This window comes from Sus scrofa, chromosome 7, assembly GCF_054392235.1.
Source record: "Sus scrofa isolate SSC_HxYL_T2T_F1_AM1 chromosome 7, Sscrofa_HxYL_maternal_Yorkshire_Landrace_v2.0, whole genome shotgun sequence".
NCBI classification, from domain to species: domain Eukaryota; kingdom Metazoa; phylum Chordata; class Mammalia; order Artiodactyla; family Suidae; genus Sus; species Sus scrofa.
Genome location: NC_139389.1, coordinates 9994835 through 10011402, shown reverse-complemented (window position 1 = coordinate 10011402; position 16568 = coordinate 9994835). Strand labels below are relative to the sequence as shown.

Here is a 16568-nt window from a genome sequence, read left to right as displayed (position 1 = left end):
AGTTATCCATTTGGGAAACTTCTTTGCCAGTATGGGGGTTATTTTAGGGCAGTGGTTCTCAACCATTTTAGTATCTAAGCACTTTAAAAGCTGTTAAGGATTACCAAGGGGCTTTCATTTGTATGAGTTATATTTACTGATTTTACTCTACTAGAAATTAATGCTAAAATTATTAATTCATTTTAAAATAACAGTAAACCATTAAATAGTAATTTTTCATGGAAGTGTTATTTCATCTTCCTAAAATAAACCAAAGTAATGAGAAGCATGGCATCGCTTTACCTTTTTGTAAAGCTCTTGAATGCTGGGTTTCATGAACAATAAGCTGGATTCTCACACCTCCTTCCGCGTTCGGTCTGTAGTAATACTGCACATCGTGGCGCCCCTGGAGAACCCCACCGTGTAGGGGTGAGAGAATGAGAGAAAAGAACAAGTGCTAGCTTAGTATTACCATGAAAGTAAGTTTTGTGTGTATGTGTTTTTTATTTTTTTTTTAGGGCCACACCCACGGCATATGGAAGTTCCCAGGCTAGGGGTCAAATCAGAGCTACAGCTACTGGCCTACACCACAGCCACACCCAATCCTTAACCCACTGGGCGAGGCCAGGGATCAACCCTGCGACCTCATGGATGCTAGTCAGATTCGTTTCTGCTGAGCCACAGTGGGAACTTGTATGAAAGTAGTTTTGACATCACGAGAGCCCCGGAAAGGGTCTTGGACCCAGTTGTCCATGGACTGTGCTTGGAGAACTGGTGTTTTAGGGAGCATTTGGGAGTATGCAGTGTTTTTAGGAACTCATAGACTTTTTCACACTAGCTCATCTGACTGTTTCCTTGCTAAAACTATGCTAATTGAGTATGATTTTTATGTAGCGTCTTTGAGAATTTACCATTTCACGCTTCTTTATTCTTTGATTCTTACTTGCAAGAAGCACAGAAAATGGCACTACATGGCCCATTCCCAGAGCTATTCCTTGATTGTGTATTAAGTGAAAATGCAGTTGGTCATCTAAAGGATGTGGGTGACTTTGGGTTTGTACCTCTGACTTCTAAGCAGATGCCAGCTACTCGTCATGTGTGACTGAAGTTAATTTTTCTGAATTTGCACAAACTTCGGAATCATACATATATATATAGAGAGAGGATTTGGTTGAAGCTGAAGGTGATGCACTCGTGGTCTTGCTGGGCTCAGTTGTGGAGTGGTGGGTGCTCTGCAGAGCGCTGGAGGAGCCCAGCTGTGCTCGGGGTGGGCCTGAGCTCCCGCTGCAGCCTTGGTTCCCTTGATCTTTTTCTGGTTTTCTTGGTCTTCCTTTCCTCCTGCTGTTGTCTTTGTTTTTGTTGCTTACCTGCCTGAGTCTGCCAGTGGTCCCCAAGAGAACCACCTGCCTTGTTGAGCAGCTGTTTCTGGAACTCAGCAGGGTGGCAGGGTGCTCCTGGAGATGGAGGAGTCAGGCTAGACAAGCTGCCCAGCCTGCAGGTGGTTCCTAATCCAGTGATCGGAGCAGAGGGGGAGTCATTTCAATGCACCTGTAGAAACTGCTGCAGGTTTTAAGCCAAATGTAAGTACAGTTGAAGAATCCTACCTAAATGTCACATTTCTCTCAGATATTGTTCCCACTGAGGTAATGTTTTTTACCCTGACCCACTGAACGAGGCCAGGGATCCAACCTGCAACCTCACAGATGCTAGTTGGATTCGTTACCACTGAGCCACGATGGGAACTCCTATTGATAATTATTCGTAAATGGCTACATGATATTCCTGTATGTGCTTAAGTCAGTTTATTTAAGCTTTGTTCTATTTTAGATTTTTATTTGCCTTCTTTCAAGTGCTTTTGTGAACACCTTTTTTTTTTTTTAATGATTTTTATCTTTTTCCGTTATAGTTGGTTTATAGCATTCTGTCAGTTTTCTACTGTACAGCAAGGTGACCAGGTCACACATACATATATATACATTCTTTTTTCTGACATTATCCCCCATCGTGTTCCATCATAAGTGACTAGACATAGTTCCCAGTGCTATACAGCAGGATCTCATTGCTTATCCATTTCAAAGGCAATAGTTTGCATCTATTAACCCCAAATTCCCAGTCCAACCCACTCCCTTCCCCTCCCCCTCAGCAACCATGAGTCTCTTCTCCAAGTCCATGATTTTCTTTTCCCTGTGGAAACGTTCACTTGTGCCATATATTAGATTCCAGATATAAGTGATATCATATGGTATTTGTCTTTCTCTTTCTGACTTACTTCACTTAGCAGGAGAGTCTCTAGTTCCATCCATGTTGCTGCAAATGGCATTATTTTGTCCTTTTTATGGCTGAGTAGTATTCCTTTGTGTATATATATATATACCACATCTTCTTAATCCAATCATCTGTCGATGGACATTTATGTTGTTTCCATGTCTTGGCTATTGTGAATAGTGCTGCAATGAACATACAGGTGCATGTGTCTTTTTCAAGGTCGTGAACAGCTTTATACATGTATGTTTCTTCAAAATGATGCCCCTAGAATAAAGTCGCAAAAATAGAATTACTGAGTCAAAGGATACAGTTATTGTGGCTCTTGCTACATACTGCTGTATTGCTTTCTAGAAACCTCTACCAGTTAACCAGCAGTAATAAAGGAATGTGCTAGTAGCACTACTACCTTAAATTCTACTTTGGTGGGTTTAACAGTATGGCAGAACTACTTATTTGCATCTCTTAGGTAACAAGCACCAGTTGTTCTTACAGTAGGATTTAAAATAGTGATGTTGCTTTGCTGATTTTATTCCTCTTGTAAAGAAAGATAAGGTACTAGATATTTACTCCTGGGAACTTGATGGTGTAAACACTGTAGTGTGTTTAGGATCTAAGTCCTCGGCTCTGGCTCCAGCCATGCCTCTTCTACCCCCTCTCAGCCTCCGCCCCATGTAGCCTGAGCCTGCTCCTGCGGCTGCCTCTTGTGACACAGTCAGTTCTCTGTGTTAATAAGCAACACACAGCACCTCATTTCTGTGCATGTCTGCCTTCCCCACACGGTGGTGTGAGTCCTTGAAACAGTGACCAGGGCCTGGTGACCCCTGTCTTTGCTCTCGGTGTCTGGCAGCTGTGTCCAATAAATATTTGTTGAGCTGTACTGAAAATATGAGGGTAGAATTTTAGACTTTATTCCTCTTAATATTTAGATTACTGGAGTTCCCCTTGTGGCTCAGCCAGAACGAATCTGACTAGTATCCATGAGGACTCAGGTTCCATCCCTGGCCTTGTTGAGTGGATTAAGGATCTGGCATTGCTGTGAGCTGTGGTGTAGGTTACAGGAACGGCTCCGATTCGACCCCTAGCCTGGGAACGATTCGACCCCTAGCCTGGGAACGTCCATATGCCACAGGTGTGGCCCTAAAAAGGCAACAACAACAGCAAAAATTAGATTACTTATTGAAAGAAAGAAGCTGTATCTTGCTACGAAGAAGTACAGTAGTAGCTGTGTAACCGCTCACTGCTTCCGTGTGCTTCGCCAGGTGGGCGTAGTAGTATCAGTCTCTGAAGGTCATGGTGAGCATTTGATGAGATGATGCACATTAGCCCTCAGAACACCGCCTCACACACTATTGTATTAGTGTACAACGAATCACTGCCATCACCACCTTTTCCTATGAATTTGCTTTGAATGCTAGAAGGTGGAAGCAGAACGGTTTTGATACCAGATTTGGAACTGCGGCACTTTACCATTTTAGTAGCTTGTCAGGGATACAGATCGGGAGGATAACTTGTGCTTAGAGTTTTATGTAGCAGTTATTCCTCGGACAGATTCTTTAGTCCTTTAAAATGTAACTGCACTATAGGGAAGGTAGCACATTAGATAGTTGTGGGATGAATTAAGTCTTGAACAAAGCTTAGTCTCGAGAAGCCATGTGGTTGATAGAGAGTTAGCTTTACAGGATATAGGATGTGAATACTTTTTCCATCAATAAATTTGGATTGAGAGGAACCAGAAGTAGAATCTAGTATCTTCGTGGGGTGCATAAAATATCTTAAATACTGTCAAGACATAGGTCTTGCAGTCAGCAGGTGTATGAAGCTTTTTTTTCCCTTGTAGCCAGCACCTATGTGTAGCGCAGGGTATTCAAAATAGTATAATTTTTATCTTCAAAGAATGTTCACTAATAACCGGGGCAAGACGTCTAATGTGAAACACTCAGCAGCGTAGGCCCCTGGAGGAGCTGCACGTAGCCCTGTCAGGTAGCCTCAGGCCCTGGACTCAGCCAACTCCGAGGCTGACTCAGCCATGCTTCATCTAAGGGCCACAGCGTAGAGGCGGATGCAGATGAGAAAGGGCAGAACCAAGGTGACCAGGACCCGTCCCCCCCCCCGGTCACATGACTGCAGGGGAGCCCAGCAGCATATCTGGAGATGGCGTGTTCGTTAGGAACTGCAGTCTCCCCCGTCTCAGGGAGCAGCAGTTGGAGGGTTGCCGGAACGCCCCCATCTCGTTTGCTCAGCAGGGCCCCCATCTCGTGGGCCCGCGGAACCGGGAGGGTGCCCTGTGTCTGACTGTGTCTCTGTCATCGTGCTCCCTGGACTAGGGCGCAGTGCCTTTTGGCCGAACAGTAATTTATCATTTATTGAAAGATTAGAGTGAACTGACATTGCTGATTTCATTTAATTCAGTTAGTCCTCCTAAGACTTTGTGAAATCACACTGCTTATAGCCCATTATACAAATGATTGGTCGGGGGCTTAGGAAGGTGGCTTCTGCTTGGTGACGCCACTTAACTTGAGGTCAGTGTTTGAAGCCACTGGAGTTATGTGCTCCCCGCAGAAAGGCAGAGCCATCATCTCAACATTGTGAGTCATTTCCTCGAGGAGTGGCGGCTTGAGGACGCCTAGAACTCCTCTGAGTGTCCCTGAAGGAGAGCCAGTTCACTTTTATTTTTTTTACTGAGTTTGAGAAGATGATGTCCAGTGAAATGTGTTTAGTTACCATGTCTGTTTAAAAAAATAAAGGGGCAGGTCCTCTCCTTTTAATGTCAAATGCATATTAGTGGTAACAAATTACAAAGTAAAGCATCTGAATGTTTCATCTTTGCCTTAACCACTACTAGCCCATTCCATAGGAATTAGTTTCTTCCATTTCTACTTTACTTCTGTATGTGTTCAGAGATAAGGGGAAGATGATGAAAATGGCTATTTACAAGAAAAGTGAAAACAAATTAGGCTTTGCTGCCTAATCTAGTTGTAAAATTATGTATATATAAGTCCACAGTCATTGGGGTAAATGGGTGTAAGTGTTCGTCTAGTGCCTTAAAGCCGTGTTCACCTGTCTCTCAACTTGTAACCATGGTGAGCACAGTCACTGAACTGTTTGATATTAAAAACCAAATTGTTGTTTTCAACAGGATGCATTTAGTTTACTAGCCTATTCAGATCCTTGGAACAGCCCAGTTGGAAATCAGCTTGACCCAATTCAGAGAGAACCTGTGTGCTCAGCTCTTAACAGTGCAATATTAGGTAAGTGAAGCCAGAAAGCACAACTAAAGTCTGGAGTATTTGAGAAGGTATTTGTGCTGGCATTTATATTTTGGTAAAATCATGAGACGTTTTCTACATTTAAAAAATTACTTTTAAGCATAGGAAACGTCCTCTGGAATCTCAGTCCTAGGTTAAATGGATTCAAATGGAGAACAGAGGCTCCATTGGGGCGCATCTTGTGATGTCTGGAAAACAAGGCCGTGTGTGAAGGTGCACACAAGCGTCTCCGGCCTGGGCTACACCACGCCGGACGTGGGCACAGGGCTTGTGGGTGATTTGAGTGTCGTCAGTAGTCCCCTTGGAGACAGGTGATATTTATGCTGGAGTTCAGCATCCCCACCTACATCCCTTAGCAAATAAAAGGGAACGCAGAGTGTGGCTGCCACTACTAGGAGCACCTCACTGCAGAGTGTGAGTGTGGGTTTACATACTGAACAAATGCTTTTTATATGAATTCTGTACTTGCACGTTGTGTGTATTTATAAACTCTGCAGGGTTGATTGTCTGCATAAAACCATGTTTTAATACCTGGGTCATTTTTGGAGTTCCCATCATGGCTCAGTGGTTAATGAACCCAACTAGTATCCATGAAGAGACGGGTTTGATCCCTGGCGTCACTCAGTGGGTTAAGGATCCAGTGTTGCCGTGAGCTGTGGTGTAGGTTGCAGACGCCACATGGCTGTGGCTGTGGTGTAGGCCGGCACCTACAGCTCCAATTTGACACCCTAGCCTGGGAAATTCCATGTGCCATGGGTGCGGCCCTAAAAAAAAAAAAAAAAAAAAAAAAAAGACCAAAAAAAAAAAACTGGGTAATTTTTTTAAAGGTAATTTAGATGTGATTTTTCTCCTGACCTCTTAGAATGTAATTCCTCAAGAAAAATGGGGGCTACCAATTTAGAAGTCTGTTCCATGCTGTTTTGGGGGTCCTGTTAGATTGGGGGTGGTGGTGCTTTGAGCAGCATGTTTGAAACAACCTTGGACAGGTGAGAGCAGTGCCGAGTTCAGCCAGGGAGACCTGTAATGAGGGCCAGGGCCCACGTGGCCAGATGTAAGGAAGCAGTTTAAAGTGTGTGTACTGGGCCTTCACCTGCTTCTTTGCCATCATAAAATTCACCATTTATTCCGTTAAGGTCGTGTGTGTGTGTGTGTGTGTGCTCGTGCTGTCATTTGCTTAAATTGAGAGTTTGTATATAATTAAATACTGTGAATTTTTTTTGGTTAGTGTGTTGTATTTTGCTTATACAGAATTCATTTAGCTCTACTGGGTGAAAATATAAGAGTACTTGTATTTAGTAGCAGTGCTGGGATTGTAGGGCAAATTATGATTTACTGTAATTGTCATTGAAATGACTACATTGTAGGTAATGATGAAGCCCTAATTGTTTTGTATCTAGGTAACACTCAGACTTGTAGTTTTTTAAGAAAAGTGACCAGTTTTCTTAACGACAGTTAAAAATCTTGGGTTCGCCAATGAAATTAAAATTTTAAATAGTAAATTGCTTAGGATAATTATCCAGGAGATACATATATGTATTTCTTATTGTGCCATGTTATATAGTTAGGCTATAAATAGTGCTTAAACTTTATAGCTCCATCTGTAAATAGTGCTTAAAGTTATACGTAATTCCTGCAAATTTCATATGCCAAAAAAATTTCAAGATACTTAGAACCAAATGTGCCTTCTTCGCCAAAATAAACTGTAATGAAGTGCTTATTACCTCTGAGCAAGGCTCTTTCCCTGGGAACCTTCAAGAGAGGTTCAGAACGTCCCTTTGAAGGGATGCTTCCATGTCATTGTTTATTTTGTTATGTTGCTGTTGTGTAAAAATTAAGTTGTTCTTGAATCTGGTTTGTTTATAAAGCCCATGCTGCTTAGGGTTGCAAAAAACGTGATCACCATCAGAACTTCGCTAAATAACATCTTGCCAAAGAACAGCTTGTACTTTTAATCATCCTAACCCACAGATCATTCTCCACCAACCAGTGTATCTTTTCTTGCATATTTTTATTCTAATATTCTTAATCCTATTTTATCTTCTCTTATACTTTTAAATCCTCAACCTGCTTCCTATTTTTGCTTCAACCCTTCCGGAACTTTTCTTTCTCCCACCACCAGAAGACAGCCTCAGAGCCAAGGAATTAAACCATGATGCGCCTTGGTAGCCAGGCCTCACTGTTCTTGCGCTTTGCCGTCAACTGCGTCTGCAGGACTCTAGTCATTTTACTCACTGGAATCTTCATAAAATTAAAAATTAGACATCTCCACACCAGAAGTTGCCAGTTCCTGTGGGTTTGGCCACTTTTATCACTGGTTCAGTTTTTCATCTCCAGGAAAGAACAAATTTTGGTGGTGATTACATTTGTGCTACAGCTGACACATTTTGTGTTATGTAGGACTCTGAAAATTTATTGGTGATTCTTACTTATCCTGTCAATTGTAGATTAACCTTTCCAATCTAGGGTCGTTGGACTCTGTTCTCTCATGGTCACCATCCCAGCTCAAGTTCACCAGTGTGCCTTGGAGCCGATCAGGCCGCCCCTTAGGTCCTATCCCCAGAAGGGAAAGAATTCGCCAGTGAAACTTTTACTGAAAATTTTCTCTGGTTAATGCCAACTGACCTTAGTCAAATAAAAGAGAAATACTAAAGATGCCTTACTCCCCACTATAGACATCAGTGAGAAATTACATCTTTCCCATCCTAGTTACTATGGAAGTAAAGCTTCTGAATGTGTAACACTTTGAAAGTCCAATTCTGCAAGAATTCTTATACTTGAACACCCTGTAACCATCTTACCTGTCAGAGGAGATGTCCCAGGCATTAATCAGTCACTTAAATACTACCTTTGCTAGTGAGGTAGTTGGCAGTATAGGCATTGGTCATCGTTGGAGTGTCATGCAGTATGTTCCTGATTGAGAGATGTTTTTTTAAAATGTCTTGCTAATTGTTGTTCCCATTTTTCATCGTTTTTCCTCAGAAACCCACAATCTGCCAAAGCAACCTCCACTTGCCCTAGCCATGGGACAGGCCACACAGTGTCTAGGACTGATGGCTCGATCAGGAATTGGATCCTGTGCTTTTGCCACAGTGGAAGACTACCTACATTAGCTATGCATTTAAGGAGCTCACATTTATATTGTGGCATATAGTCAACATGGAAGTAGACCAGCTCTGCTGAATGGAAATTTAGATTTTTTTAATTATGTACTGGGGACAGGTTTTTGTCGCTTTACATTGCTTCCTAGTTTACAGCATGATGCAAATGATTTTCTAACTTAGTGTTAGGAGAAATTATTTTCCATCTTTAACCTCTTAGTTGTCTAAGAGTTAAATATTACTGAATTTCAGACGTTCAAATTGATCATCACAAATCCTTTAAAACAATTACCTAAAAGAAACCAAAAAATCCTGCCTTCTTTGTTGTGGGGGGAGACATGGGGGAGGAAACGGAACAGGTTGTGTTTGTGTTAGCATGTGGGTGATGTAAACTTCAAATTGAGAGATATTCTGACCCCCGCTCCCATACAAGCATTCAATCAGTGTAACTTGCAAAATGCATAAACATCTGACAGTTTGAATTTATAGTGTTGATGGAAGAAATCATTTTTAATGTGTACTGTACAACTTGAACTACTCAGGAGCTGAGTGAATATGTCTGTTGCTACTTACAATCCCAACCTGTTAGTCCCAGTAGTTTTGTTTTAACATGGTCTTTTTCAACTTTGTTTCCTGTTTAACTACAGATGACTTCTGTTGTAGACTCACAAGTTTAACTGTTGTATTATAACAGTATTACATGTCAACAGTGTGGTTATGACCTTTATTTATATAAAAACCAAATATTTAGTCAATTTACCGTGTCTTAATTTAATCTTTGTACACCTTCCATTTTTAAGTGCTTAAATGAGTACTATATTGCAATAAAAATGTAGTGATATAATTAACCAGCCATTAAAAATTTACTTCTACAGATGCTAGTGTCAACTGAGTTTATATATGAGGTACCTGCATACCCATGATTAACATAAAGTTAGAACGATTTAAGATGAATGGCTGCTACTGGAAATCGGAGGTCTGCAACCTAAGACCGGCCTCGATGGATTAGGGTCAAACCTGATTCTGTGGGTGATACAGGAAAAAAAGAAGGAAATTAATCTTATTTTCATAATGATAATATGGGATCTGACCTGTCAGTTATAAAGCAAACCCCAAAACTGGTTAAAAGTAAAACATAGGAGTTCCCGTCGTGGCGCAGTGGTTAACGAATCCGACTAGGAACCATGAGGTTGCGGGTTCGGTCCCTGCCCTTGCTCAGTGGGTTAACGATCTGGCGTTGCCGTGAGCTGTGGTGTAGGCTGCAGACGCGGCTCGGATCCCGTGTTGCTGTGGCTCTGGCGTAGGCCGGTGGCTACAGCTCCGATTCAACCCCTAGCCTGGGAACATCCATATGCCGCGGGAGCGGCCCAAGAAATAGCAACAACAACAACAACAAAAGACAAAAAGACAAAAAAAAAAAAAAAAAAAAAAGTAAAACATAAAAAAACAAGCTGTTCAGTAGAATAACCATATCCTTTGGTTTGGCAAAGGTGTTTATTGGCTGTGTTTTGTACACTGAGGCTTAAACTTTCTTTACAAAGAATGGAATTTTTAGCTGTGCTAGGATACTGCACACTTCCACACAGTCTGTGAGATTCTTGTCAACAGCAGCAACACATCCCACGGACTAAAGCATCCGAGAGCAGCAGTGGAGCTTTACCTGCTGCACGTGCTGCAGGCTGGAGGGAGGGGCAGCAGAGGTGCCCCTGTGGTGTGGGTATTACGGGTAAACAGGGATAAATGAAAGAAGTCCTTTGAAAATGCTTTTTCTTCCAGGACTCAAAAAAAACCCTGCAAGGCATAATTATACTCCAGGAGGATGAAACATCCCCAAACAGATTTAGGATTTTTATAATGACCCTTTAAAATGATTAATTTTTTCAGAAAAGTTAAATCCTCTAAATAAGTAAGTTCTATACATACAAAGTACTCATTCTTCATTTAGCTTTGATGTGTTACTTAGAAGTTTTCATCTTTCTGACCATCCAACGTCTTTTAAATCTCTTGGCATTTTGCTTTTTCTGGGATCCTAGAATAGAAGGTTTTGTGCAGTTAAGATTAGTAAAGAGACAGAACTCCAAGAAATAACTTTTCTAGATAACACATGGACGTAAGCACTAAAATAGGTATATGTACACACAAACACGACACTGACCTATGCTTCAGAAGCAACTCTAAAATAGCAATAGAAGCCATTCTGAGGGAAAAATGGGTACTTCATTTACTACCGCCTTAAAAAAGAACATTATTGGATACCTAAGACTATCAGATTCAAAAGAATAAAGCTGACTCTTACCCCAAGCATGATTCAAAAACTGGGCTGCAGCCTTTTTCACTGGTAACCTCTTATTGTCAAGAGACAGGAACTTGTTTACTAGAAAAGAGAATTACTGATCATTTCTCTGTTTAATTGGTAGTAAAAAGGAAGACAGACAGTCCATAAAGAAATTACCAGTAGTTCTGTTGGTTCCGGGACCATATAAGCAATTTTGTATGAAGGCTTTGGCTGCTTGCTGCCTTGAGTCTCTCAAATCTTGGTCTTTTAGCCTTAGAGCCAAGTAGCTTTTATTCTGGCTGGTGAACAACACAGAAGGTCAAAAGGAGGCCATCTTATTTTCAAAATAATTTTTTTAGTTGACTCAAAACAGTGGGGACAAAAGCCCAAATCCTAACTTTGTGTATGTGTAAGATAATAAGACTAAAATTACAGGGCTGTTTTACAACTACTGTTTCCATTTCAGTAGAGCAAATAAATGTGTTTTCTTTAACATAAGCATCAAGTGTTTCCACAGAGGATCCAATCTTAAACTGCTACTTAGGAGTAAACCAATGCTCTCTTCCCAAGATCCCCTCGACATCCTGCACACAAAAGAAGGCGCTCTTCTTACCCAACAGTCTGTACTTTTCGCACTTTAGCTTTCTTGGAGTCACTTCCTTGCTCACATTCTTCATTTTTCTTTTGCAACTTAACTAAAAAATTGAGTTATATTTCTAATTAGCATTTGTGTAAAATAAATCAGGAACATATACTGGAGTTCACTTGAAGTATCCATTACACACCCATGTGTATTTTTGTGAGAAATACAGGGCACAAAGTTGGCTGGGCCCGTTCCCACCCCCGAAGGATTACATCTGACAGCATATTACATCTGACAACAAAGGCACTTCGCACTTCAGGAGAAGTTATTTAAATTAGAATAGTTTCGTACCTTCTTTCAACTTTACCGGTGATTTCTTCAGACTAAGGAAGAACAACAAGAAAAACATGGGTTGAGACAGCAGTCAGCAAAGACTACTCAATGTTACAAAATTTCACCAGGTTTTACAAATAAGCGCCTCCCCTTTTACCACCACCTTTCTCAATTCTGACTCAGGCTCCTTAGGAAGAAGTCACTCCCCAGTGCACTGCCAACAACTTCCACTCTGCAAATTGTATACGAGGATGGGGTATCTTCTCGGAATTTAAAACTAAAATATATTAGCGGGCAGGCTTCCAAAGAAGCAGACTGTTGTGGGTAACAGCTGAAGAAAAATAATTATACAAGAAAGTCTTGAAATATGAAATGGAAGGTGGCGGGCTACCTCATCTTATTTGGAGAGATCTCAAAGGACTAATACAACAATTTAGACACAAGAAACAAGGACAGAGCACTATTCAAGAAGTCTGTGGTCTCAGGAGAGAAAGGTAAACTGGCAAAAACAGATGTCTATACAGAAGCACCTGCACACTGGAAAAGTTCTACCGTGGAGGAAGTGGTGGGCAGAGGGAGTAAGAGAAAGGAGGGGTGATGTCTGAGCTTGGTTTTGCAAGATGAGAGGGACTTTGCCACTATGATGTATTTAGCACAATAACTCTGGAAAAGTTCTTTTATTGAAAATCTGAGGAGTTCCCATTGTGGCTCAGTGGAAGTGAACCCGACTGCTACCCGTGAGGTCATGGGTTCAATCCCTGGCGCCGCTCAGTGGGTTAAGGAGCCCATCTACCTGTGGCTGGCAGCTGTAGCTATTTGACCCCTAGCCTGGGAACTTGCATATGCTGTACCTGCGGCCTTACAAAGCAAAAAAAGAAAAAAAACTTGAGAACCACTGTCTTGGGCACAAAATATAGGGTTAAACTTTTGAACTGAAAGCAGTAAGAGGAGACAAGGGGGAAGAGGGGGGAAAAGTAGCAAATATTTGGAAGCCTAAATTTAGTATGGTTTGATGGATTCCATGGCATAGATGAGGAAGAGGAGGATAGCATTTAGCTTTGAACATCTGGTGGGTGGCAAAGCTGCCAAATGAAATGGGGAACGAGGAGGGAGGACAGGTTGGTAGCAAGTAGGGCAAGTTGGGGTAAAGCTGAGTTTCAGGAGCCTAAGGATAAGTGCCTGCCACTCCACTAAACCATCAATTCCAAGACACTTTTACTCACACCATCTATCCTGCCCCTAGTACAATGACAGTGGGTGACAATTTACCAAATTGGTAAAATGTCACTGGGGTCAGCAACTCAGAAGCTACAGGTACCACAACAAAAATTAAAAATGGTCAAAAAGACACGAAATATTTCCCTCCACCTTTCTAAGTTCAAATACCTCCTGTATAGCTTTTAAATTTAGACGTTATAGTTTCTTCAGTTATTTGGATTCAAATAAATACCTGTACCAGTTAGCACAGACTAACAGTCAAAAAGACTATGTAAACGAGTAATGAAACAAGATCCATTACTTACTCAGTCTGTGACGCTGCAGTTAACTTGTCTAGGATAGTATCTGGAAGAAGTTTTCTTTTCTTAAAAGACATTTTAAAAGTCAGTAAAAAAGGTTCATGACAACATGTCCCGGATTGCTTTTGAATTTACTACCATTTTAAGAAGAGCCCTCCCTAGAGACAAATAGTGAACTGGGCTGAACACTGCCCTCCACTATCTCTAAGCTGTGGGAAGCCTGGGAACCAGCAACTCCGAACCTAGTCCACATGCTTTGAAAGATCTGAAGACTGACAAGTGCCCACTGTCATTCTACTCTCAGGTCACTGGTACACACTGAAAGCAGTTACTATCACGTCCACCTGCGGGCAATTCTGTAGCCAGTCTGCTAAACGCCAGAGAGCAAACCAACCATCCTCTTTGTAAGGCCCTCGGGCTACAAAGCGCTTAATTCTCACAGCGACCCAGTTTCAGATAAACTACCTCACGGAGCGTCAGAGGTTCTCACCTCTTCTCACTCCCATCTTCAACCGATAGACAACAAAGCACCCGCGCATACTCTTGTCACCATTGTGTAAAGAAAAAATTAGCAATCAGCGACCTTCCTCCACCCCATGTCGCAGCAGCTTCGAATTCTAACCCGAGCTGGGCAGTGAAAAACGCCTCCCTCCCCTCTAACCTTTTGTTCGATGAACAGCTCCTCGCGTCGCTTCCTCTTCTCCTTCAGAAGCGTCTTATCCCTGAAAGAAACGGTGGAAAAATCAGAGCGGGCAGGGACGAGCGGGACGGGAAGGGGCGTTTCTCCCCGCCAGGCCGCGGGCTCCGAACCTGCGCACAGTCTCCCGAACTCGCCGCTCTTCTTCTTTTGCTTCCGCCTGGGCGCTGGCGAAAGTGAGCTCCTCCGGGGCCTCGTCGTCAAGCTCATCATCCTCTTCGTCTTCTTCCAGCGGCTCGGCGGCCGAGCCGCTGCTGGGCTGCCCAAGCAGCAGGCCGTGCTCCGCCTCCTCCTCCGAGGCGGGCGGGCCCTCGTCCACCATCGCGGACGCCGAGGCCGGGGCGCGAGACGCGCGCGGCCGGAGCTGCACCATGACCCAAGCTGCGCCGAAACTGCTACCCTCTGACCCGGAAGCAGCCGCCAGCAGAGCGTGACGTAAAGAGCAGGCGACGGGGTTCTGCCGCCCTCTGCAGGTTCGGAGGCTTCATTGAGCTACCGGGAGGCGCAAGCGCAGGGCGGGGAAGGGCGTGGCCTAAGGAAAGCAAGGGGCGTTCCCTTCCGCCAGATCCGGAGGCTGCGAGCGGGAGCTCAGGTGGTCATTTCTCCGTCCAGAGCTGCGAGAGCGAGTGCACGTGGGGCTTGTTTCTCGGCGGGGAGGATGCTGACAGCAGGGTTAACTGGGTCCTCCATGCAACTGGAGCCACGCCGTCCGGTGACTGCAAGCCCAGTCGCCCTATCGCCGCTTTTTTTTTAAGCTCTGGGGTTCCTTGATCGATCCAGATTCGGCTTCCTTCACTCTCCACTCCCCAAAGAAGTGCGGTTTTTAAAAGAGAGAAGTGCGCTATAGTGGCAGGACCCCATGTTCCATTGTCACCAACGAAGAAACAAGGTCGACATACTCAGACTCAAATCCTCAGCAGCAAACGTGTGCGTGGCGACCTCGGCCGCCGTCTCGCAGGAATCCTGACCACCAGCCCTGGGCCACTGGCTGTCCGTGCCTCTGCTCCGCGTTCTCACTGACCCCTCTCCCTGTATGTTGACTGACTCCCCCATTAGAACGTGAGCTCGGCGAGAGCAGGGATCCCGGGTTCACTGCTGCAACCCCAGGACCTTGCACAGCGGCTGCCCATGACACAATGACTTGGTGAACGCAACCCCAGCCTGTGTGTATTTACCCCACTCGCCCACCCGCCCCAAGTATGCGAATTTCGTCTCTTAGCCTCCGTGGCCCTTCATAATCTTTGCTTTTATCTTCTCCTAACCCATGATACAATAGCAAATGATTCACCGTTCTCTGAACAAACCAAGCTGTTTCATAGGCCCCTTGCATTTGTACAGGCGGTTCCCTCTAGTGATACCCCCCACCCCCCATCCCCCTACACACACAGAATTCCTATTTAAACTTCAAAAACTCCCAGCCAGGCGGACTTCCTCTTGAAGCCTTTCAAGCACCTTAACGTCGCCCCCATTCGCTGCGCCCATCGCCCATCTCTTAACTGCGTTCTCCTCTGAATCTTGCACAAATTTCTGTTGCTGTAGTGTCCACGCTGTGTAATAGTTTAGATGACAGTTGTCCCAACCAAATCCTTGTGAGCTCCTTGAGTCAAGGTCCACGTCTCACTCATCACTGTATTTCTAACATCTCTCATATGGTTGATGTTCAGTAATGTTAAATTAAGTCAAATGATCCTGCCTCACATGAATTTTGTAGTATTTTCAATGCTCTTTTCATCTTCTCGGATTTAGAAGCAATTCCTAGTTTAAAAACAAGACTAAAAGGTGAACAAAAATGGCAAAATAGAAACAAAAAAAGCCACTGGTGCCAAGGGCCTAGGAGGAAGGGAATTGAAAAGAAGAATTCTAAAATATTTACACCTTGGAGTTTCCGTTGTAGCACAGTGGTTAACGAGTCCGACTAGGAACCATGAGGTTGCGGGTTCGGTCCCTGCCCTTGCTCAGTGGGTTGACGATCCGGCGTTGCCGTGAGCTGTGGTGTAGGTTGCAGACGCAGCTCGGATCCCGCGTTGCTGTGGCTCTGGCGTAGGCCGGTGGCTACAGCTCCGATTCGACCCCTAGCCTGGGAACCTCCACATGCTGCAGGAGCAGCTCAAGAAATAGCAAAAAGACAAAAAAAAAATAAAAAATAAAAAATAAAATACGCCTTGGTCAGATAGAAACGACAAATGAAAAATATAATCAGACTCTGAGACAGTATGCTGACTTGAATCACGGCTAACACTAGGGAGATGGATAGTGCACACTCTGAGAAGCCCTACCGCAAAGCTATTAGAAGTGAAGAAAGGTATTCTACACAAAAACTGCATGAGAAGTATTACAAGCCCCTCAGTGTAGATGCTTTGACCCACCCGTGGAAAGTCTGAAGGGAGTCCTGAGGGAGCCTGGCTGGTCCTTGAGCTTCCCTGAGGCTTACGGACCCCCCTCTTGCTCGTGCAAGGGATCCTTAGGATTTATTAAAGGGCAGGACTTGCAAACACAGTACAGGGTTTTCTGTCACAGTGTCTTGTCATCAAAAAGCCAAGGGTGTCATGTTAGAT

The 16568-nt window shown here is 43.6% G+C and overlaps 2 protein-coding genes and 1 long non-coding RNA gene across 6 annotated transcripts in view; 1 reads left to right on the top strand and 2 right to left on the bottom strand.

The window, feature by feature from the left end:
* RANBP9 (RAN binding protein 9) overlaps nt 1-9482 on the top strand; it is an 82135-nt gene extending 72653 nt beyond the window's left edge. For all 3 annotated transcript variants that reach the window (XM_021100196.2, XM_084967370.1, XM_084967371.1), the window contains 2 exons: nt 5381-5492; nt 8490-9482. In XM_021100196.2, the coding sequence (XP_020955855.2) occupies nt 5381-5492; nt 8490-8620 (243 nt within the window). In that variant the 3' untranslated portion in view covers nt 8621-9482. The remainder of the gene's footprint in view (nt 1-5380; nt 5493-8489) is intronic.
* LOC146401190 (uncharacterized) lies at nt 283-6321 on the bottom strand. Of its 2 annotated transcripts, XR_014809615.1 has the most exons (4): nt 2991-6321; nt 2249-2508; nt 1041-1539; nt 283-385 (listed from the first exon to the last, which is right to left on the bottom strand). It is a non-coding gene; the product is annotated as an uncharacterized LOC146401190 (long non-coding RNA). The 2 variants fall into 2 exon arrangements; XR_014809614.1 differs by lacking the exons at nt 283-385; nt 1041-1539 and having other exon boundaries at nt 1792-2508; nt 2991-5384.
* A 601-nt stretch (nt 9483-10083) lies between the features above and the next one.
* Nucleotides 10084-14407, bottom strand: NOL7 (nucleolar protein 7). Its single transcript, XM_021100197.2, has 8 exons — nt 14127-14407; nt 13978-14038; nt 13323-13381; nt 11818-11849; nt 11497-11578; nt 11061-11182; nt 10905-10982; nt 10084-10637 (listed from the first exon to the last, which is right to left on the bottom strand). The coding sequence occupies exons 1-8, from the start codon at nt 14384-14386 to the stop codon at nt 10564-10566; spliced, it is 768 nt and encodes a 255-aa protein (XP_020955856.2). The 5' UTR covers nt 14387-14407; the 3' UTR covers nt 10084-10563.
* Between the last annotated feature and the right edge of the window lie 2161 nt (nt 14408-16568).